Raw genomic sequence first — 14,994 nt, 5'->3', positions numbered from 1 at the left:
CCTAGGAGGGTCTTGGTATTTTTTTTATTTGCATGGCATGAAGCAAAAGCTAATTTTTACATTTAAATGGCCAACTTAGAATATTTACTATTGAACATAAGAATAATCATGTTTTCTAATGCAATGACTATTTTGATAATCCCCCAATAACACCACTTCTGAAGAGGTCCTCTTCCCTGTGCCTCTAGTAACAGAGATGAAATACAAGTCACAAGCACTAAGAGCAGATTTATAAAAAACCACTACAGATTTCCACAGACTTCATAGAGGTATTGCATTTCCTGTTAGAGATTCAACTAATTTTGATTCTATTCTATTTAATAACCTTGCTTTTAACCTTTAGATCCTAAACATTAACAATGAAAAAAAAACGTTATTACGTTCTGTCTCAGCACTTCTCAGGAACTCTTGGTGATATGAGAGCCAAGTCTTTGTAAACAACAATATGACTTTTAATATAGAATTGTAAAATTGTAACTTGTAGATAATAAACCTTTAAGGTGATACACTTTACATCAACATTTTACATTTCTTTTAATATTATGACAATTTGTGTTCTGATATCACAAAAGTGAAAAATGAGTATTTCCTCTACCAAGGAAAAGAAAGAACATGGACAAAAGTTAATACAGTCAATTTCCAGAATGCAGACCCTGATCCTTCTGGTCTCTTGTGCATTATTAGCTATTCAGTCTTCCTGTTCTATTCCAATGTCAGATAACAGGTACTTGAATATTTTCCTTCTTGCTGTTAGAAATGAAAAAATGTGGGAGCTACAGTATAAGATGAAAATTACCTTGTTTATCTATAACTGAGTATGAAGCCAAAAATCCTCGTCCAAAAGTATGGATTCCACTCATGAACAGCACTGTGATTTCATTGCCTTTGGATTCAATTGACTGATTCATTTGTAAATTCAGGCCACAGTATTTGCCTAGGAATAAAAAAAAAGCATGTATTTGGTATGACTCTCATAAAGTCAATATTTGTAATGTACATAACCATATAATATAAAAAGCCAGGTATTAAATTAATGAAAAGAAATTAGTAAAACTTAGGTTAGAAAATCATATTATTCTGGAGGAAAAACTAAATGCCAAGTAATAAATATTTAAAGACTAAAAAGAAAAAACCACTACAGATTTCCACTGAACTTAGAGACTCAATTTCTATAAAATACTATATATGCTCTTCACAACAATAATGAAATAGTTCTAGAAACAGGAATTCCAGACAGGGTGATAACCACAAGTAAGTGATTAGTCAGCAATGTTCTTACAAGATTCCTTCAGGACCTCCTACATTTCTTACCTCAGCACACTCCTCAAAATTTCCCCAGACTGGACCTACTCAATTTTATCTCTGAGGATTATCAGATCTTTCTGGGCCTCAACTATGATCTGGAGACTCAGTAACTTAAACTTCCACCCAGTCTTGGCCTTGAACTCAGATGTATATATTCAATGTATAACACACATGTAACACAAGACATGTCCTTAGTACAAATCTAAGTAGACGACAAAAGAAGAGTGAAGGAGAGCATTGAGACAGCCACCAACAGGCAAGAAAATGGATTTCCTCATGTGGCTGGTAACGGAACTAGCAAATCCGGAATACAGAGTTCCAAAAATTGTTTCAAGCTGTGGCAACAACATTATTTGAATAAGAACAATGTGAACTTAATGGGATATATCATTCATCACCAGAGAAATGAAATTAAAACTATGATGATATATCATGACATACCCTGATGAATGGCTGTAGTTAATAGTATAGACTATACATTCCACTAAGTATCAGGGAGGATGTGGAAAAGTCAGACCTTTCATATATTAATGGCAGAAATATAAAATAGACAACTTTGAGACAGCTCGGCAATTTATAAAAGAGTTATCTATAGAGAAGGAATGAAGCTACACCCACAGAAAGACTACAAATGGTCATTCAGTATTCATTCAGCCTCAAATGAAAACCATTTGATTTGATCAACTCATACCTACTGTGGTATACACCCATGGAGGAACACTATTTGTTAATACAAGAGAAGAAGTTATTTGCTACATGGATGAATCTCAAAGATATTACGGTAAATAAGAGAAGCTATTGTATGATACTTCTGGAAAAGGCAAACAATGACCAAATTAGAAGTGCAAAGCAGATTGGTAGATTGGCGGCTGCCTGGAACTGGGAATAAATGAGAATACACTTCAAATGGGCACCTGTGCAGCTGCATATGTACAAACTCGTCAAAGGAGACATTTTAAAAACAGGCTATTTTTGTGGTATGGAAAATATACCTAACAGGGTTCATAAAAGAAACACAAAGACAACGTTTTACTGAGTGGAATTATCACATATAAATGAATTAACTATATTTAGGTAAAGAAAAAAGAGATCAGAGGATTAGATACTGTTTAGTGATAAGAGATCGTTAGAGAACTATCGCAAACCCTCCTTCAGCAACTGGAAACTGGAAAATCATGCAGAGAACTTGGTCGCCTAAACGGACACTGCAAGTGAGTGGTAACGTCAGTCCAGAACCTTCGTTTCTGTTACGGAATGACGACTGCATCCTCCCCAGATTCTTATGTTGAAAGCCTTAGTCCTACTGTGACAGTATTTGAAGATAGGCCTTTGGTAAGAAAAAGGCTGTGAGAGTCGAGTTCTCATGACAAAATCACACCTTTCGAAGAGGGTCACGTGAGGGAACAGCAGAAGACCACAGAACCCAGGAAGAGGGTTTTGCTACACACCACATCTGCTGGCACTGGACCTCAGACTTGGCGCTTCTAGAAAGCTGAGAAATGACTATCTGATATTTAAGTCTACACCACACTTGTCACACTAACATAAAGTAAGACAACTCTCTCTCTCTCTGTCTGTCTCTTTCTCTGTCTCTCTGTCTGTCTGTCTCTCTCTCTCATCCCATCTGCTTTTCTCCCACACATTACTTCCTCACCAGGAAGGGAGCTGACAATGCTTCGAAGCAGGACTGTGAGGCCAAGTGTCCAGTACTCCTTCCTTACCTCTTTGCCTCTGTCCCTCCCTCCGTCCTTTCCACAGAGATAGCCTTTGACTTTTTCCATCACGATCCCATCACCAGCTTCGCCCTTCACTAAATCATCAAACATTCTGGCTTGTCTTTGGTACCCTAAGTGTGTAACAATGCTACATTCGCGTGCCTTAACTGCATTATTATTAAACCTACACATATGGAGATTGCACCCAGGAAGTGATAATGGGCTTAAAAGGACCCTTTTATCATTATATGGAACTTTTAGGAACAGATTTCAAAAAACAAACAACGGTTAACCTAAGGGCTACGTCTTTGAAAGAGCAAGTCACACTCCAGTTTCCCTCTCACAAGCCTACCCCTGCATAATGTCTTCCGTACCGTTTACTATCTTGACAGTGCTGCTGTCTTTCCAGTGCCCAGGCTTTCCCGCTCATTTATTCCAGATACCTGGTTCACGTTGTGAGTTTGTATCCAGCTGTGTAGACTGTAGAAACCTAAGAGCTATCACACTCTTCCAATGTCCCCAATCTTCTACACTGAGCAGATCAGGAGCAGCAACAAGCACTGAAGATGTTAAAACAAAATGCTGTGTTTGAAAAGGAATGCTCTACGTGATTCAGAGACACCAAGGTTGCAGTTTACGTGGTTACTGCATTTAAGCAGCCAGGTTTTTGAGCTAGGCCTGGTGATACATATCTTGTAATCCCAGAACTTAAGAGGCTGAGACAGGAGGATTGCCATTATTTCAAGACTAGCCTGAGCTACTGTGGGGGGCACTCAGAGTTTTCCTAGTGAGATCTGAGCTTGCTTTACCCAGCAGGGCTGCATAATGGGATGGCTTGACCACAGGCATGGTTACAGGTGTTTGGAAGGGTCTGCACTTGCCTGTGCAGTATGCTTTGATCTACCAAGGGGGAGGTCTTTTGCTCAACCCCTTGGGATTGTTATAAAAAGCCCTTTTGAAGAGACAACTGGTCAGTGGATTTTGATACAGGTCCTCCCGAAGCTATCCTGTGTTTCTGTCTGTCTCATCTCCACTGTATTCTATCTACAAATTCCTTATGCCTCTCCCCTCCTCATGGGAACTCTTTAAAAGGTGGAACAGGCCTCCCACAAGCTACAAAGTGAGTTCCAAGACAGCCTGGGTTATCCCTGTCTGAAACTATGACAGTAGCAGTAACAACAACAACAACAAAACTTCTTGAATTATGCTCTCAATTAAATGAAAACTCAATGTACTGAGGTGCTCCTTGGAACAATCTCCTCTCTTAGGGGACTGCTCCTTAGGAAGGAAGCGGTAGCACAGAAGGATGGCCTAGAGAGGAAGCACAGCAACTGTCTACATACACTGGGGGAGGCAGCGTTTGCTTAAAGAACATTACTCTTAGTTTTTAAGCAAATAGATTCAGGGACAATCAGAACCTAGAATAGGAACACCTCACGCTCTAAAGCAAAATTTAGAATTCTCAGAGAAAATGCTTTGAGTATTTATCACTGAGCCCTTGATATTCAGAGACACTACCGGCAGGGGGTGGGACTCTGATGAAGTGCCATGGGCAGTGTTACCACTCCAAAGGTTTAATGCAGTGAGCCCTCTGAGCAAATGCACAGTGAGGGCCTCTCAGGCAGAGTGAGCCACCGTGCCATCACTTCTTGGGAGATACGCAAAGAACACTCTCATTAAATAGCACCCATCAGCACAATAGCTTGAAGAATTCATCCCAGGCTCACTGTTTTGTGCTCAGAGGTCAGAGTGTGGGGCATCTGTACAAGTTAGCCCCACTTTGGTGGCTTAGTGTGCTCCTTCTGAATGACTAACAAGTCCTAGAAGGATCTCTGTGGCATAATCCTTCTATACACTGTGAATACATGTTGTTCTCATTGTTAATAAAAAGCTGATTGGCAGATGGCTAGGCAGGATTTTTGGGGCAGAGAGAATGCTGGGAAGAAGGGCAGAGAGAGGAGTTGCCAGTGAGACATGGAGAAGAAACAAGGTACAAGATGAAAGAGAGGTAACGCCACATGGCAGAATGTAGATGAATAGAAATGAGTTAATTTAAGTTGTAAGAGCTAGTTAATAATAAGCCTGAGCTATCAGCTGAGCATTTATAATTAATATTGAGTCTCTGTGTCGTTATTTGGGAACTGGTGGGTGGGAAAGAAAAGTCCACCTACAAATGGTGTTCCAACGACAGGCTGGAATTTCCACATAAGACTTGGCAAAGCTTAAAAAAGGATTTTAAATACAAAAAATGGAGTCAAGTGTGGCTTCTTGGTAACTGCCTTTTCTCAGGCAGGCTCTGTTTGCTAGCAGCAAGCTGAGGCATGGCTCCTTTAAGAGATGGCTTCCTGGCTCAGTGCTACTGGCAAAAATAATACAGCTCTTTTAAGAGTCCCTGCTACTGAACACTTAAAGAGGGCTTATGAGCCACAGAGGGTGCACTGAGACCTCTGCCATGAAGCTAAGCTCTTAGGAAACCAAGTGGTGGAGGAGCCAGCCACCAAAGCAGAGGCAGAGGACCTAGCCATCCTGCTTATCAGTCTAAAGGCTCATGCTACCAGAAAAAGGTTACAGATACTCAGTAATCTGTCGAAGATTCAGATGGAAAAAAAACTCTAAATGGGTTACAGTGTGTATAAAAATGTACATAGGCTTGGGAGACAAAAAAGAAATGATATAGACAGTCATAAAAATGCAGTTTTAAAATAATAAAGTCCTTAAAAAGTGAGTAAAGTAATATAAAAAAAAGCCACGTAAAGATGGAAAATACACAGAGAGTCTGGATTCTGTATGTTAACGTGTTGTCTTTAGATTTTCTGATTGTTAATAAAGGAATGACAGCTGCTAAGACAATCTGGATTATAAAAACTGCTAGATTCAACCAAACTATGTATTTTAAAAATATCTTGACTTCAAAATTTAAGTCAAAAGGTGTGTTGCTTTGGGGGAAAGGTTATGCTTTTATTTCCACAGGAAATGAGAAGCTATGGATTCATCTTGGGTTAAAGAAAATCAGGTTCGATGGGGAAGACCCCCTGAATTCCTGGCTACAGACATTTAAAAAAAAAAACCTAGAAGAACTGCAAGACATGTAACATATATTTTACCTGCTCAAACATAACACAAAAAATCATCTTTAGGGCTGGAGAGATGGCTCAGGGGTTAAAAGTGCTGCCTGCTCTTCCAGAGGCCCTGAGTTCAATTGCCAGCAACCACAAGGTGGCTCACAACCATCTATAGTGAGATCTGGTGCCCTCTTCTGGCATGCAAGCATTCCTGCATGCAGAACACTATATATGTTATAAACACATCTTTAAAACATTTAAAAAAAAATCATCTTTAACTGACTTGTGCACACCACATATTTAATGTATGTTACCTTTAAAAGTTTATGTATTTTCAGAACAATGGGACCAAACAACAATGAAGATGGATGGCCCAGGGGACCCAGCATTTCAAAATGCCGCTGTTAGAGTTCAAATATACTGCATCCAAAATAGCTTCAAGGCTGTTGGCTGAGATGGTCCAACCTCACAGACTACTTCAGCTGGCACTTCGTTATTATCCCAGTTTTCTCAAGGTTCTCTCAAAGACACCAACACCCACAGACAACAGGAAATAGTCTAAATAATGATACCCACACTCCCAAAAGATGGATTATGGATGTTTATTATCATTTGGGGGGGTTGGTTACAAAGTTTTATTGGTCTCAGTTTTTAAAAAAAAGGCTAAACAAAAGAGTTAAATTTAAAGATCTCCTTCTAAAGGAAAAAAGGGTGAATATAATATAGAAATAATAAGGGAAAAGTTTAGCTTTTGAATCTACTTAAATTTAAAGAACAACTATCAATCTCAAAATATTTTACATTGTATAGATTTTGGTTTATTAATACAAATTTAAAGTATTTATTTATTTTTGCTATACTACATGTATGTGTCTACTCTTGTTTGGGGTATTGTGCTTATGCAACTCATTTAAAAATGTAATGTATAATTAAGAAAAACAGGTTAGTAGTTAGTCATCTATAACAATCAAACTTGTAGTCATATTAGGTATATTTTCAAGGTTAAACAGATATATTTGATAGATGGTCTTCAAACACTTCAAAGATACAGAAATGGCATATGAAATGTTTTAATAACATTAAGACTTTTCTTGACAGTGAGACACATCTGCTCCTGGCAGCACCATTTTACTTCAGAGAAGATAATGGGTATCAAGGAAAACTCCATATGGAGTTTGCCTTCCTTGTGGCAAAAGGTAGCTATTTGGGCCAAAAACTGCCTTTGTCTCAATTGCTGACAGAAAGTGACTGCCAGACTTTGCCAAGACAAGTTAGGACAGTCCTTCAAAATTCCCTGCTTCTCAGAAATGTCTGTCAGATATACCAGGCATGTAGGGCAAAGTTGGATACCCCAACATTACAGAAGAACCTAGGGTGACTGTCCTGACAGCTAGATGTCCTTGTTGTTAGTTAACATTACACCCTTCTGTGATCTTTGATGGAGTTAAAGACTAAGTAATTAGATTTAAAGTTTTCCTTAGTTATGATAAAAAGGTAAATTAGATATGAAACTTTAGGCTCACAAAGATAGATAATAAAATATTTTCTCTGATTTTGCCAAATACAAATGGACTGGCTATTTTAACTGTTAATTCTTACTTAATAACTGTTTTTGTTGTATATAATTTTACTATGTTAAAGTTAAAACCTTCCTTTTTAATTAGATACAAAGTGGGAAATGTGGAATATTCCTTTATACTGTGTAAATATATGTTATTGCAATTGGTTTAATAAAGAAGCTGACTGACCAATAGCTGGACAGGATAAGACTAGGTAGGAGAACCAGACTAAATATACTGGGAAGAAGGGCAGAGTCAGAGGGTTGCAAGCCAGATGCAGAGGGAGCAGGATGTGTAAAAAAATGAGGTTAATAAGCCATGAGCTACATGGTAGAACTTAGATAAGAAATATGGATTAACTTCAGTTGTAAGAGCTAGTTAGTAATAAGCCTGAGCTAACGGCCTACCATTTATAATTAATATTGAGTCTTTGTGTCACTTATTTGGGAACTGGCAGGTGGGAGAACTCCACCTACAGATCTCCCTCATACTGCGCCTGAAAAGTTGATTTTTAAAAAGAGATTTACCCTTAGTTTTAGCATCTTGAACAAAGACCTACCTTCAGAGGAGAGTGTCATAAGAATAGATCTTTCCTTTTTTTAAGAAATAGAAGCCAGGCAGTGGTGGTGCAAACCTTCAATCCCAGCACTCAGGAGGCAGAGGCGGGTAGATCTCTCAGTTTGAGGCCAGCCTGGTCCACAGAGAGAGTTCCAGGATAGCCAAGACTACACACACAGCACACAGAGAAACCCTGTCTCAAAACACCAAAAAGACTATGAGGTACACAACATTTAAAACAAGATGCACCAGATACTGAGTATACTCCAAAACATGTAACAAGATCACTAAGAATGAATTTGCCTTTCCTCTAAAAAGATAGTTATGACTATTTTTAAAGTATCATGTCTTCTATCAGGAAGTGATTGTGTGTTTTGATACTATACAAGTTAGTTCACTATACTTTTTTAATGAATAGATCTGATATCTGCACATTTAAAATGAGTTAAAGCTACATGTGAAAATGTACCCTGACATCTAACTCGTATGTCATACAAAGAAATCAACCCTGGAAAAAAGCCAGGAAAGTATCTGTAGCTGGCTCTAAGAGGAAAACTTGAAAACCCTTCCACAACCAAGAAATGGGCTAAAATATATTAAATACAATACAAAAGTGCTAGTCATAAAAGGAAAAAGAATCAAAGTGCATTACACTAAAATGAAATTAACTTTAATGTCTGTTTATCAAAATATACCAATAAACAAGCAAAATCCTAGTCCAAGAGAGGAGATATTTGCAATGTATATGTCCAAAAGGAACTCATAACTGGCCTATATATTACAGAACTCCAACAAAGGAATAAGAACACAAACAAAACCAGGAAAGCCAGGCACTGGGACACATGTCTGCAGCTCTAGCTACTTGAGCAGCCTCAGCAACATAGTAAGATACTAAACAGGCTGGGCAGTGGTGGCGCATGCCTTTAATTCCAGCACTCAGGAGGCAGAGCCAGGCGGATCTCTGTGAGTTCCAGGCCAGCCTGGGCTACCGAGTGAGTTCCAGGAAAAGGCGCAAAGCTACACAGAGAAACCCTGTCTCGAAAAACCAAAAAAAAAAAAAAAAAAAAAGAGATTAATGAACAGAAAAAGTACAGGAAAACTGCCACTCCTCACAAAAGAAAGCATCACGGAGACACAAAGCAAATTATAATGCAGACTGCCTGGACAGCAACACAAATCAAATCAGAGCGCATTCTATACGGGGAGGTACAAGCTGGGGCAACCCTGAAGCCTCTGGTGATGTCTGGGAAGCTAATCGTCAGCAACAGATGATCCCCAAACTCTTCTTCTAGGTACAGAAATGTGCGCTGAGTTCCGAGTGATGTCCATTAGCTACCTAAACTTGCTCACACCACAGAGAGAACTCCGTCATCCCTGTAGTGTGAGTTGGACTTGCATCCAAGTTTTCTACATAGTGAATAATGCTAACACTGCAACAAACATGATTCTAACACTTCTATGGTTAAGTTCTTAAGTGCTGACTCTTCAAGAGTACCATCCAAGCCAACTACACTCCGTACAGCATCCTCTACACCAAAACAGCACCATCTTCATCAAACCAACGTTAAATCTGCAACTTTAAAATGTATTCACTTATCCAAAGCACAGGGAAGGAATGCAGCTGGGTTTAAAGTCTTTGGTTATAATTGCCCCCTGAAATATTCTCTCTTGGAACTGCATCTGACTGGGGCATGCAGATGCACTAACAGGACAGACCAAAGTGTCCTGATGCAAAGGTTACAGCATCCAGAGGGATCAAAGTGTTCACTAAGTGCGACTGATTTGCCCCATCACACTCTTCTGAGTAGGCTATGCCCCTCCCTGGTGAGGCTTCCACTCTAACAGGGACTTCGGAAGTATTTTCTGAGCCTGGCAAGATGGCCCAGCAGGTAAAGGCACCTGTCAAGTCCGATGACCTGAGTTAGGGCCTATAGAGTCACATGGTTGAAAAAGAAAATAAATTCCATACAAATCCTCCTCTGACCACTGTGGGCATGCTTGCACACACACACACACACACACACACACACACACACACACACACACACACACGTACACACACAAATAAGTGCAATTTTGTTAAAAAAATTATTTTCTGAAACCCTGTTTGGTGGCACATGCCTGTAATCCCAGCACTCAGGAGGCTGAGGCAGGAAAATCATTCCAAGCTTGAGGCTAACCTGGGGTACATTATGAGACTCTGCCTCTAAAGATCAAACAAGAAAGAGCTATCTTCCGGAAAACCAACAAACTTCTGGCTAGAAGTGAACTTCACATGCTCTTTGAATTTCTTGATAAAAATCTCCCGGAAAGGTGTTGCTTAAAGGTCCTGGCTCTTCTAAAGCTCACAGCTTCTATAAGGATAGTGAGCAGTCCCCATGACAACCAAGTTAGTCTAAGAAACAGGGTCGTCGCGTGTAAAACGAGACCTGTTGCCAAGCAACAGGGAAGCATGCATAGCACACCAAAACAGCTCTCTCAAAGCTTTTCCAGAAAAACAAACTTTTATGGGAGATATCAAAACTTTGAATAATTCTTAAGAAGACACACAAATGAAACAAGCCATGCCTCAAATGGGTAACACAACCATATGGAAGGTCTGGAAGAGAGGAGGAATGGGGATTTTTTTCTTATTCTTTTTTCTTTTTTAAACACAGTAGGGAGACAGCATTCCATCAGGTGAAGACTCCAGACAAATAACTATAAGTAGTAGTTATTTGTGGACCAACCTGTGGTCCACACTCCAGGATCTTACTTAAAACATGAGACTTTTGCTTTTGTAACTCCACTGTACAGCTCTTGAGTACGAACTTTGTTGAAGACAATGATATCTGAGAATGACAAAAAGCTAAATACTCTCAACAAAGCAAAGCTTTAGCAATTCCGAACTTTCTGGTTTGAGCACTGAACAAGAGGATGAGGAGAGCTACAGAGGAGTGAGTTACAATACAGAGAAGTGAGTCACAATACAGAGGAGTGAGTCACAATACAGAAAAGTGAGTTGTTACAATACAGAGAAGTGAGTTATAATACACACAGAAAAGGATGGAATGAACCATATAATAAATATGGGATAAAGATTAAAAATCAGTATGAACTCAACATTTCTAATATATACCGTTAGAGAAACAAAAAAAGCCCAGATGTAATGTATACATACAAGTATTTATCTATGCATACCCAACATCAATTTATGAAGTCTGTATTTAGAGGGTATGGCAGCCCACCGTACCAGACCTAAAAATGATACTGATTTTCTAATTTTATTCTACATTAACAGAACAAAAGAGTTCTTAAGAAATAATGAATTGTAAGATCTGGCAAGATGAATCTAGGATATTCTGTGCCTTACATTAAAGATTTAAAAAAATAAAAATGTATAAGTCAAGGCTTAAGGCTTAAGGATAAAGCACTCTTAACCTCTATTATTGGAGTCTTGAAGTCCATAAGAAATTTTCTTCTGTAATCCTCTGCAGAGATACACTCACCAGAATGTTAAATGCCTATTTTGAAAGGACCATCACTTCCCTGTGATGGGTCAGGAAACACATCCCTACTACTAACCATAGACTGTGTGGTAATGGAGGACCAGTGCATGTCACTGACATGAGGGAACAGGGTCTTCAAACCGAGGTTCAGCAAAAGCCACCATTACTTGGCCCTCTGACCTTCCTGCAGCTTTTTATGTTGTGCAAAGGTGGAGGTAGGGAGAAAAAAGCAAAGGAATGGAAAATAAAAGATAGCTGAGGCAGTAAACACCTGTCACATGCCAGCAGGGTCAAATATGATTCCATCCCACGCCTTTAAAGGTACAGAAGACGCCTGAAATCTGGGCAGGTTCACAGCCGGTGGGAAGGACTCTTACAAGGAGCTCCTGGAGTGCTGGCTAGACACAGCAATGTAAAATCCATGCCCCCAATGTCTCCTATGCCACTCTTCCTCCCTACTTGCAAGGTCACAACTCATTTTCCAAATACAGAATTCACTTGTCTTACTAAAAAAAGTTACCGTGAAAACTTCCAAAAATACACACCAACATTAGAATGTTAGCTCCTATGTGACCCCTTTGTTTGGCTTATCCCTCCCCTCCCACCTTTTCTCAAAGAAATACTTTTAAACCATTTTCACATCTAAAACAATCATTCTTTTTTTTATCAGCAAATGGCCAATACCTCCCAAAATTTCTCTAATAGGCTTTTAATAGCTTTTTAGATACCACACACTTAGGACCCAAGACTCGGATGATTCAGGCTGGGTCTAACCTGAAAGCCTCTTTCCTGTGATGTAGTGTCCATGCCTTCAGAAAATACTATGCAAGCTGTCAAGGGAGGGAAGCCATGAAACACTCCCCCGAGCTGCAGTATCTATGAACCAGGACAAGTACCAGCATGGTAAGATGTGCATAAAGGTGCAAGAAGTAGCCCTCCCACGCCTGTGACAACCGACGACTGTCTAACTGAACTTACACCCCACTCAACAGGACGGAAGTCATACCTAGCACTGAGCTAGCCAGCTTTCTGGGGCTAGTGAGGTCATGGATCTTAGAAAAGAATGCACCACTGTCACTTTGTTACACCAACATAATTCCTGACTCCATTCTAAATCTTATCCTTATGCCCACAGATAAGTGTAGCTACCTCTCATCAAAGAAGCCTCTCTTTACGGAAAATGGATATCATCACAAAAACCCACAACTGGACAACATGCAGACCTCAAGAGGTCATGGGGAGTCCAGCCCCAACGGTTCCATCTACAACACAGCTCCTGCATCTATGGCTCAGGGAACACTGTGGGAGAGGGGTTGGAAAGATTCCAAGAGCCAGAGGAGTAGGAAGAATGGGATGAAACAGTGTGTCCTAGAAATGGCTGCATAAGCAAGACCAGAACAATGGCAATACCAACAGATATTTTAATGTGGAGGGAAAAGATTTTGTGGGGGGTCTCACTCCAGACAAAGAATTATAGGCTACTATTGACTGCTGGAAGATGGAAAATCAAGCTCTCCCAGGCATTTGCCCCCTTATTGGTTATCCAATGCAGAGTGGTCAGCCCTGAAATCATATACACGCAAACAAAAGCCCTCAGACTCAATAGGTTTTACACACACACACACACACACACACACACACACACACACACACATAAAGAAAAAGAGGCTATCATCTAGGGTGGGGGTACCTGAGAGGAGCTGGAGGAAGGAAAGAGAAGTGATGAAATTCTATTTCCATGTTCATATTAAAACAAATAAAAAAATTTAAAAAGTAAGCAAAATTTAGCTGAAAAATCATCTATTTAAAATTAGCTTTCTTCAGTCAGAATAACCAGGACTCAAACATCATTTTCAGCCTCCTTCTCCTTCCCATTCCCTCTTTCTCCCCCTTTTTCTTCCTTAAAGGCTATTATATGTGGACCAAATGAGGCCATTTGTTTCTATAGAACCTCCCCTATTTTGAACTTAGTCCTTAGTGAGTATGAACAATTTATTTTTTCATCTCTTCTATTTCCTATTAAGTGGTAGGCTGGTGTTCCCTTTTCACTGCTGTTTCAATGTGCTCATGGAGTACTGCTGTCTACTCCTCTAATCCTCAGAAGGCACTACCCACACGTCTCCACTAGTACTACGGCACTACTGTCCCCACATTCTGACAACCTTATCCAACATCATATGCTGATGATATGCTGGAGCTACTCAAGCTACCAGGTTAATCAAGAATTTTCTGAGTGACAAGAGCAAGTGGGTTGGGATGAAGATGTGGCTAGAGATGGAGAGGTCAGTGGATGACCACAAGCCGGATGGTCAAAGAACAAGATAACAGCTTCCTATCATAATTCTGAAAACTATTTTATGTATTGATACCAAAAATGCTTCCAAATAAACTCAGCGAATTCAAGAGAACTTTTCACTTTGTGTCAGTTGACTAAAACCTTTACAAAGTTTTCAGCTTTCTTAAGAGAATGGTACTGATCTCTAAGCCAAACTTCTAAATCTTGGCAGTGAAGTCGATTTTCCTGGAAAGCTTTTATAACTCCGAGGCTTCCGTCTCACACAATCAATTTCAATCTGTTGGTCTCGGATGGAAAGCAGGTCTACAGGCTGTTTTTGTCTCCCAGGTGACTCTGTTACACAGCTCTAATTGAGAACCACTGCTCTTACACTGGAAATAGAGTCACCATTACATACTCTGCATCTACCATGCACCACACACCATTCCAGGCACTTTACATACACACGTGCATGCATGCATGAGAAAACAGGTCACAACAGGCTAATGGCAGACTTGGGTTTTAATTCAAAGCGGTTTGGATTCTAAACCCACGATCTGCATGCTACACTTCCTCCTGAGTACGCATGAATTACAGCTGTATCCTCTGACTATAAATAAAATGATCAAAGGAAAACACAAAAAAATAAGAGAATTAACTTGTATTTTCTTAGTAGCAGCACAGTGGCATCCTGCATGAAAGCAATCAAGTACAACTTGCACAAGGGTAGCACGCACATCTTGCAAGAAGATAGCATGTACATCTTGCATGAAGGTAACCATGTGCATTTTGCATGGAGGTAACTAAGTGCATCTTCCATGAAGGCAACCATGTGTATCTTGCATGAAGGTAGCATGTGCAAGAAGGTAGTATATGTATCTTGTAGGAAGGTAACTACCTGGCATCTTGCAAAAAGGTAACTATGTGCATCTTGCAGGAAGGTAACCAAGTGGCAGCTTGCAAGAAGGTTGCCATGTGCATTTTGTATGATGTTAACCATGCACATCATGCAAAAAGATGACCATGTTCATC

The 14,994-nt window shown here is 39.8% G+C and overlaps 1 protein-coding gene across 2 annotated transcripts in view; it reads right to left on the bottom strand.

Moving 5' to 3' along the window:
* The window catches only part of Dcbld2 (discoidin, CUB and LCCL domain containing 2), a 67,260-nt gene that overhangs the window by 37,950 nt on the left and 14,316 nt on the right, over nucleotides 1-14,994 (bottom strand). For both annotated transcript variants that reach the window (XM_052740930.1, XM_052740929.1), the window contains exon 3: nucleotides 797-934. In XM_052740930.1, coding sequence (XP_052596890.1) covers nucleotides 797-934 — 138 coding nt within the window. The remainder of the gene's footprint in view (nucleotides 1-796; nucleotides 935-14,994) is intronic.

Source organism: Peromyscus californicus, unplaced genomic scaffold (assembly GCF_007827085.1).
Source record: "Peromyscus californicus insignis strain IS unplaced genomic scaffold, ASM782708v3 Scaffold_16__1_contigs__length_79575227, whole genome shotgun sequence".
Taxonomy (NCBI): Eukaryota; Metazoa; Chordata; class Mammalia; order Rodentia; family Cricetidae; genus Peromyscus; species Peromyscus californicus.
This window is presented reverse-complemented; position numbering and strand designations above follow the sequence as displayed.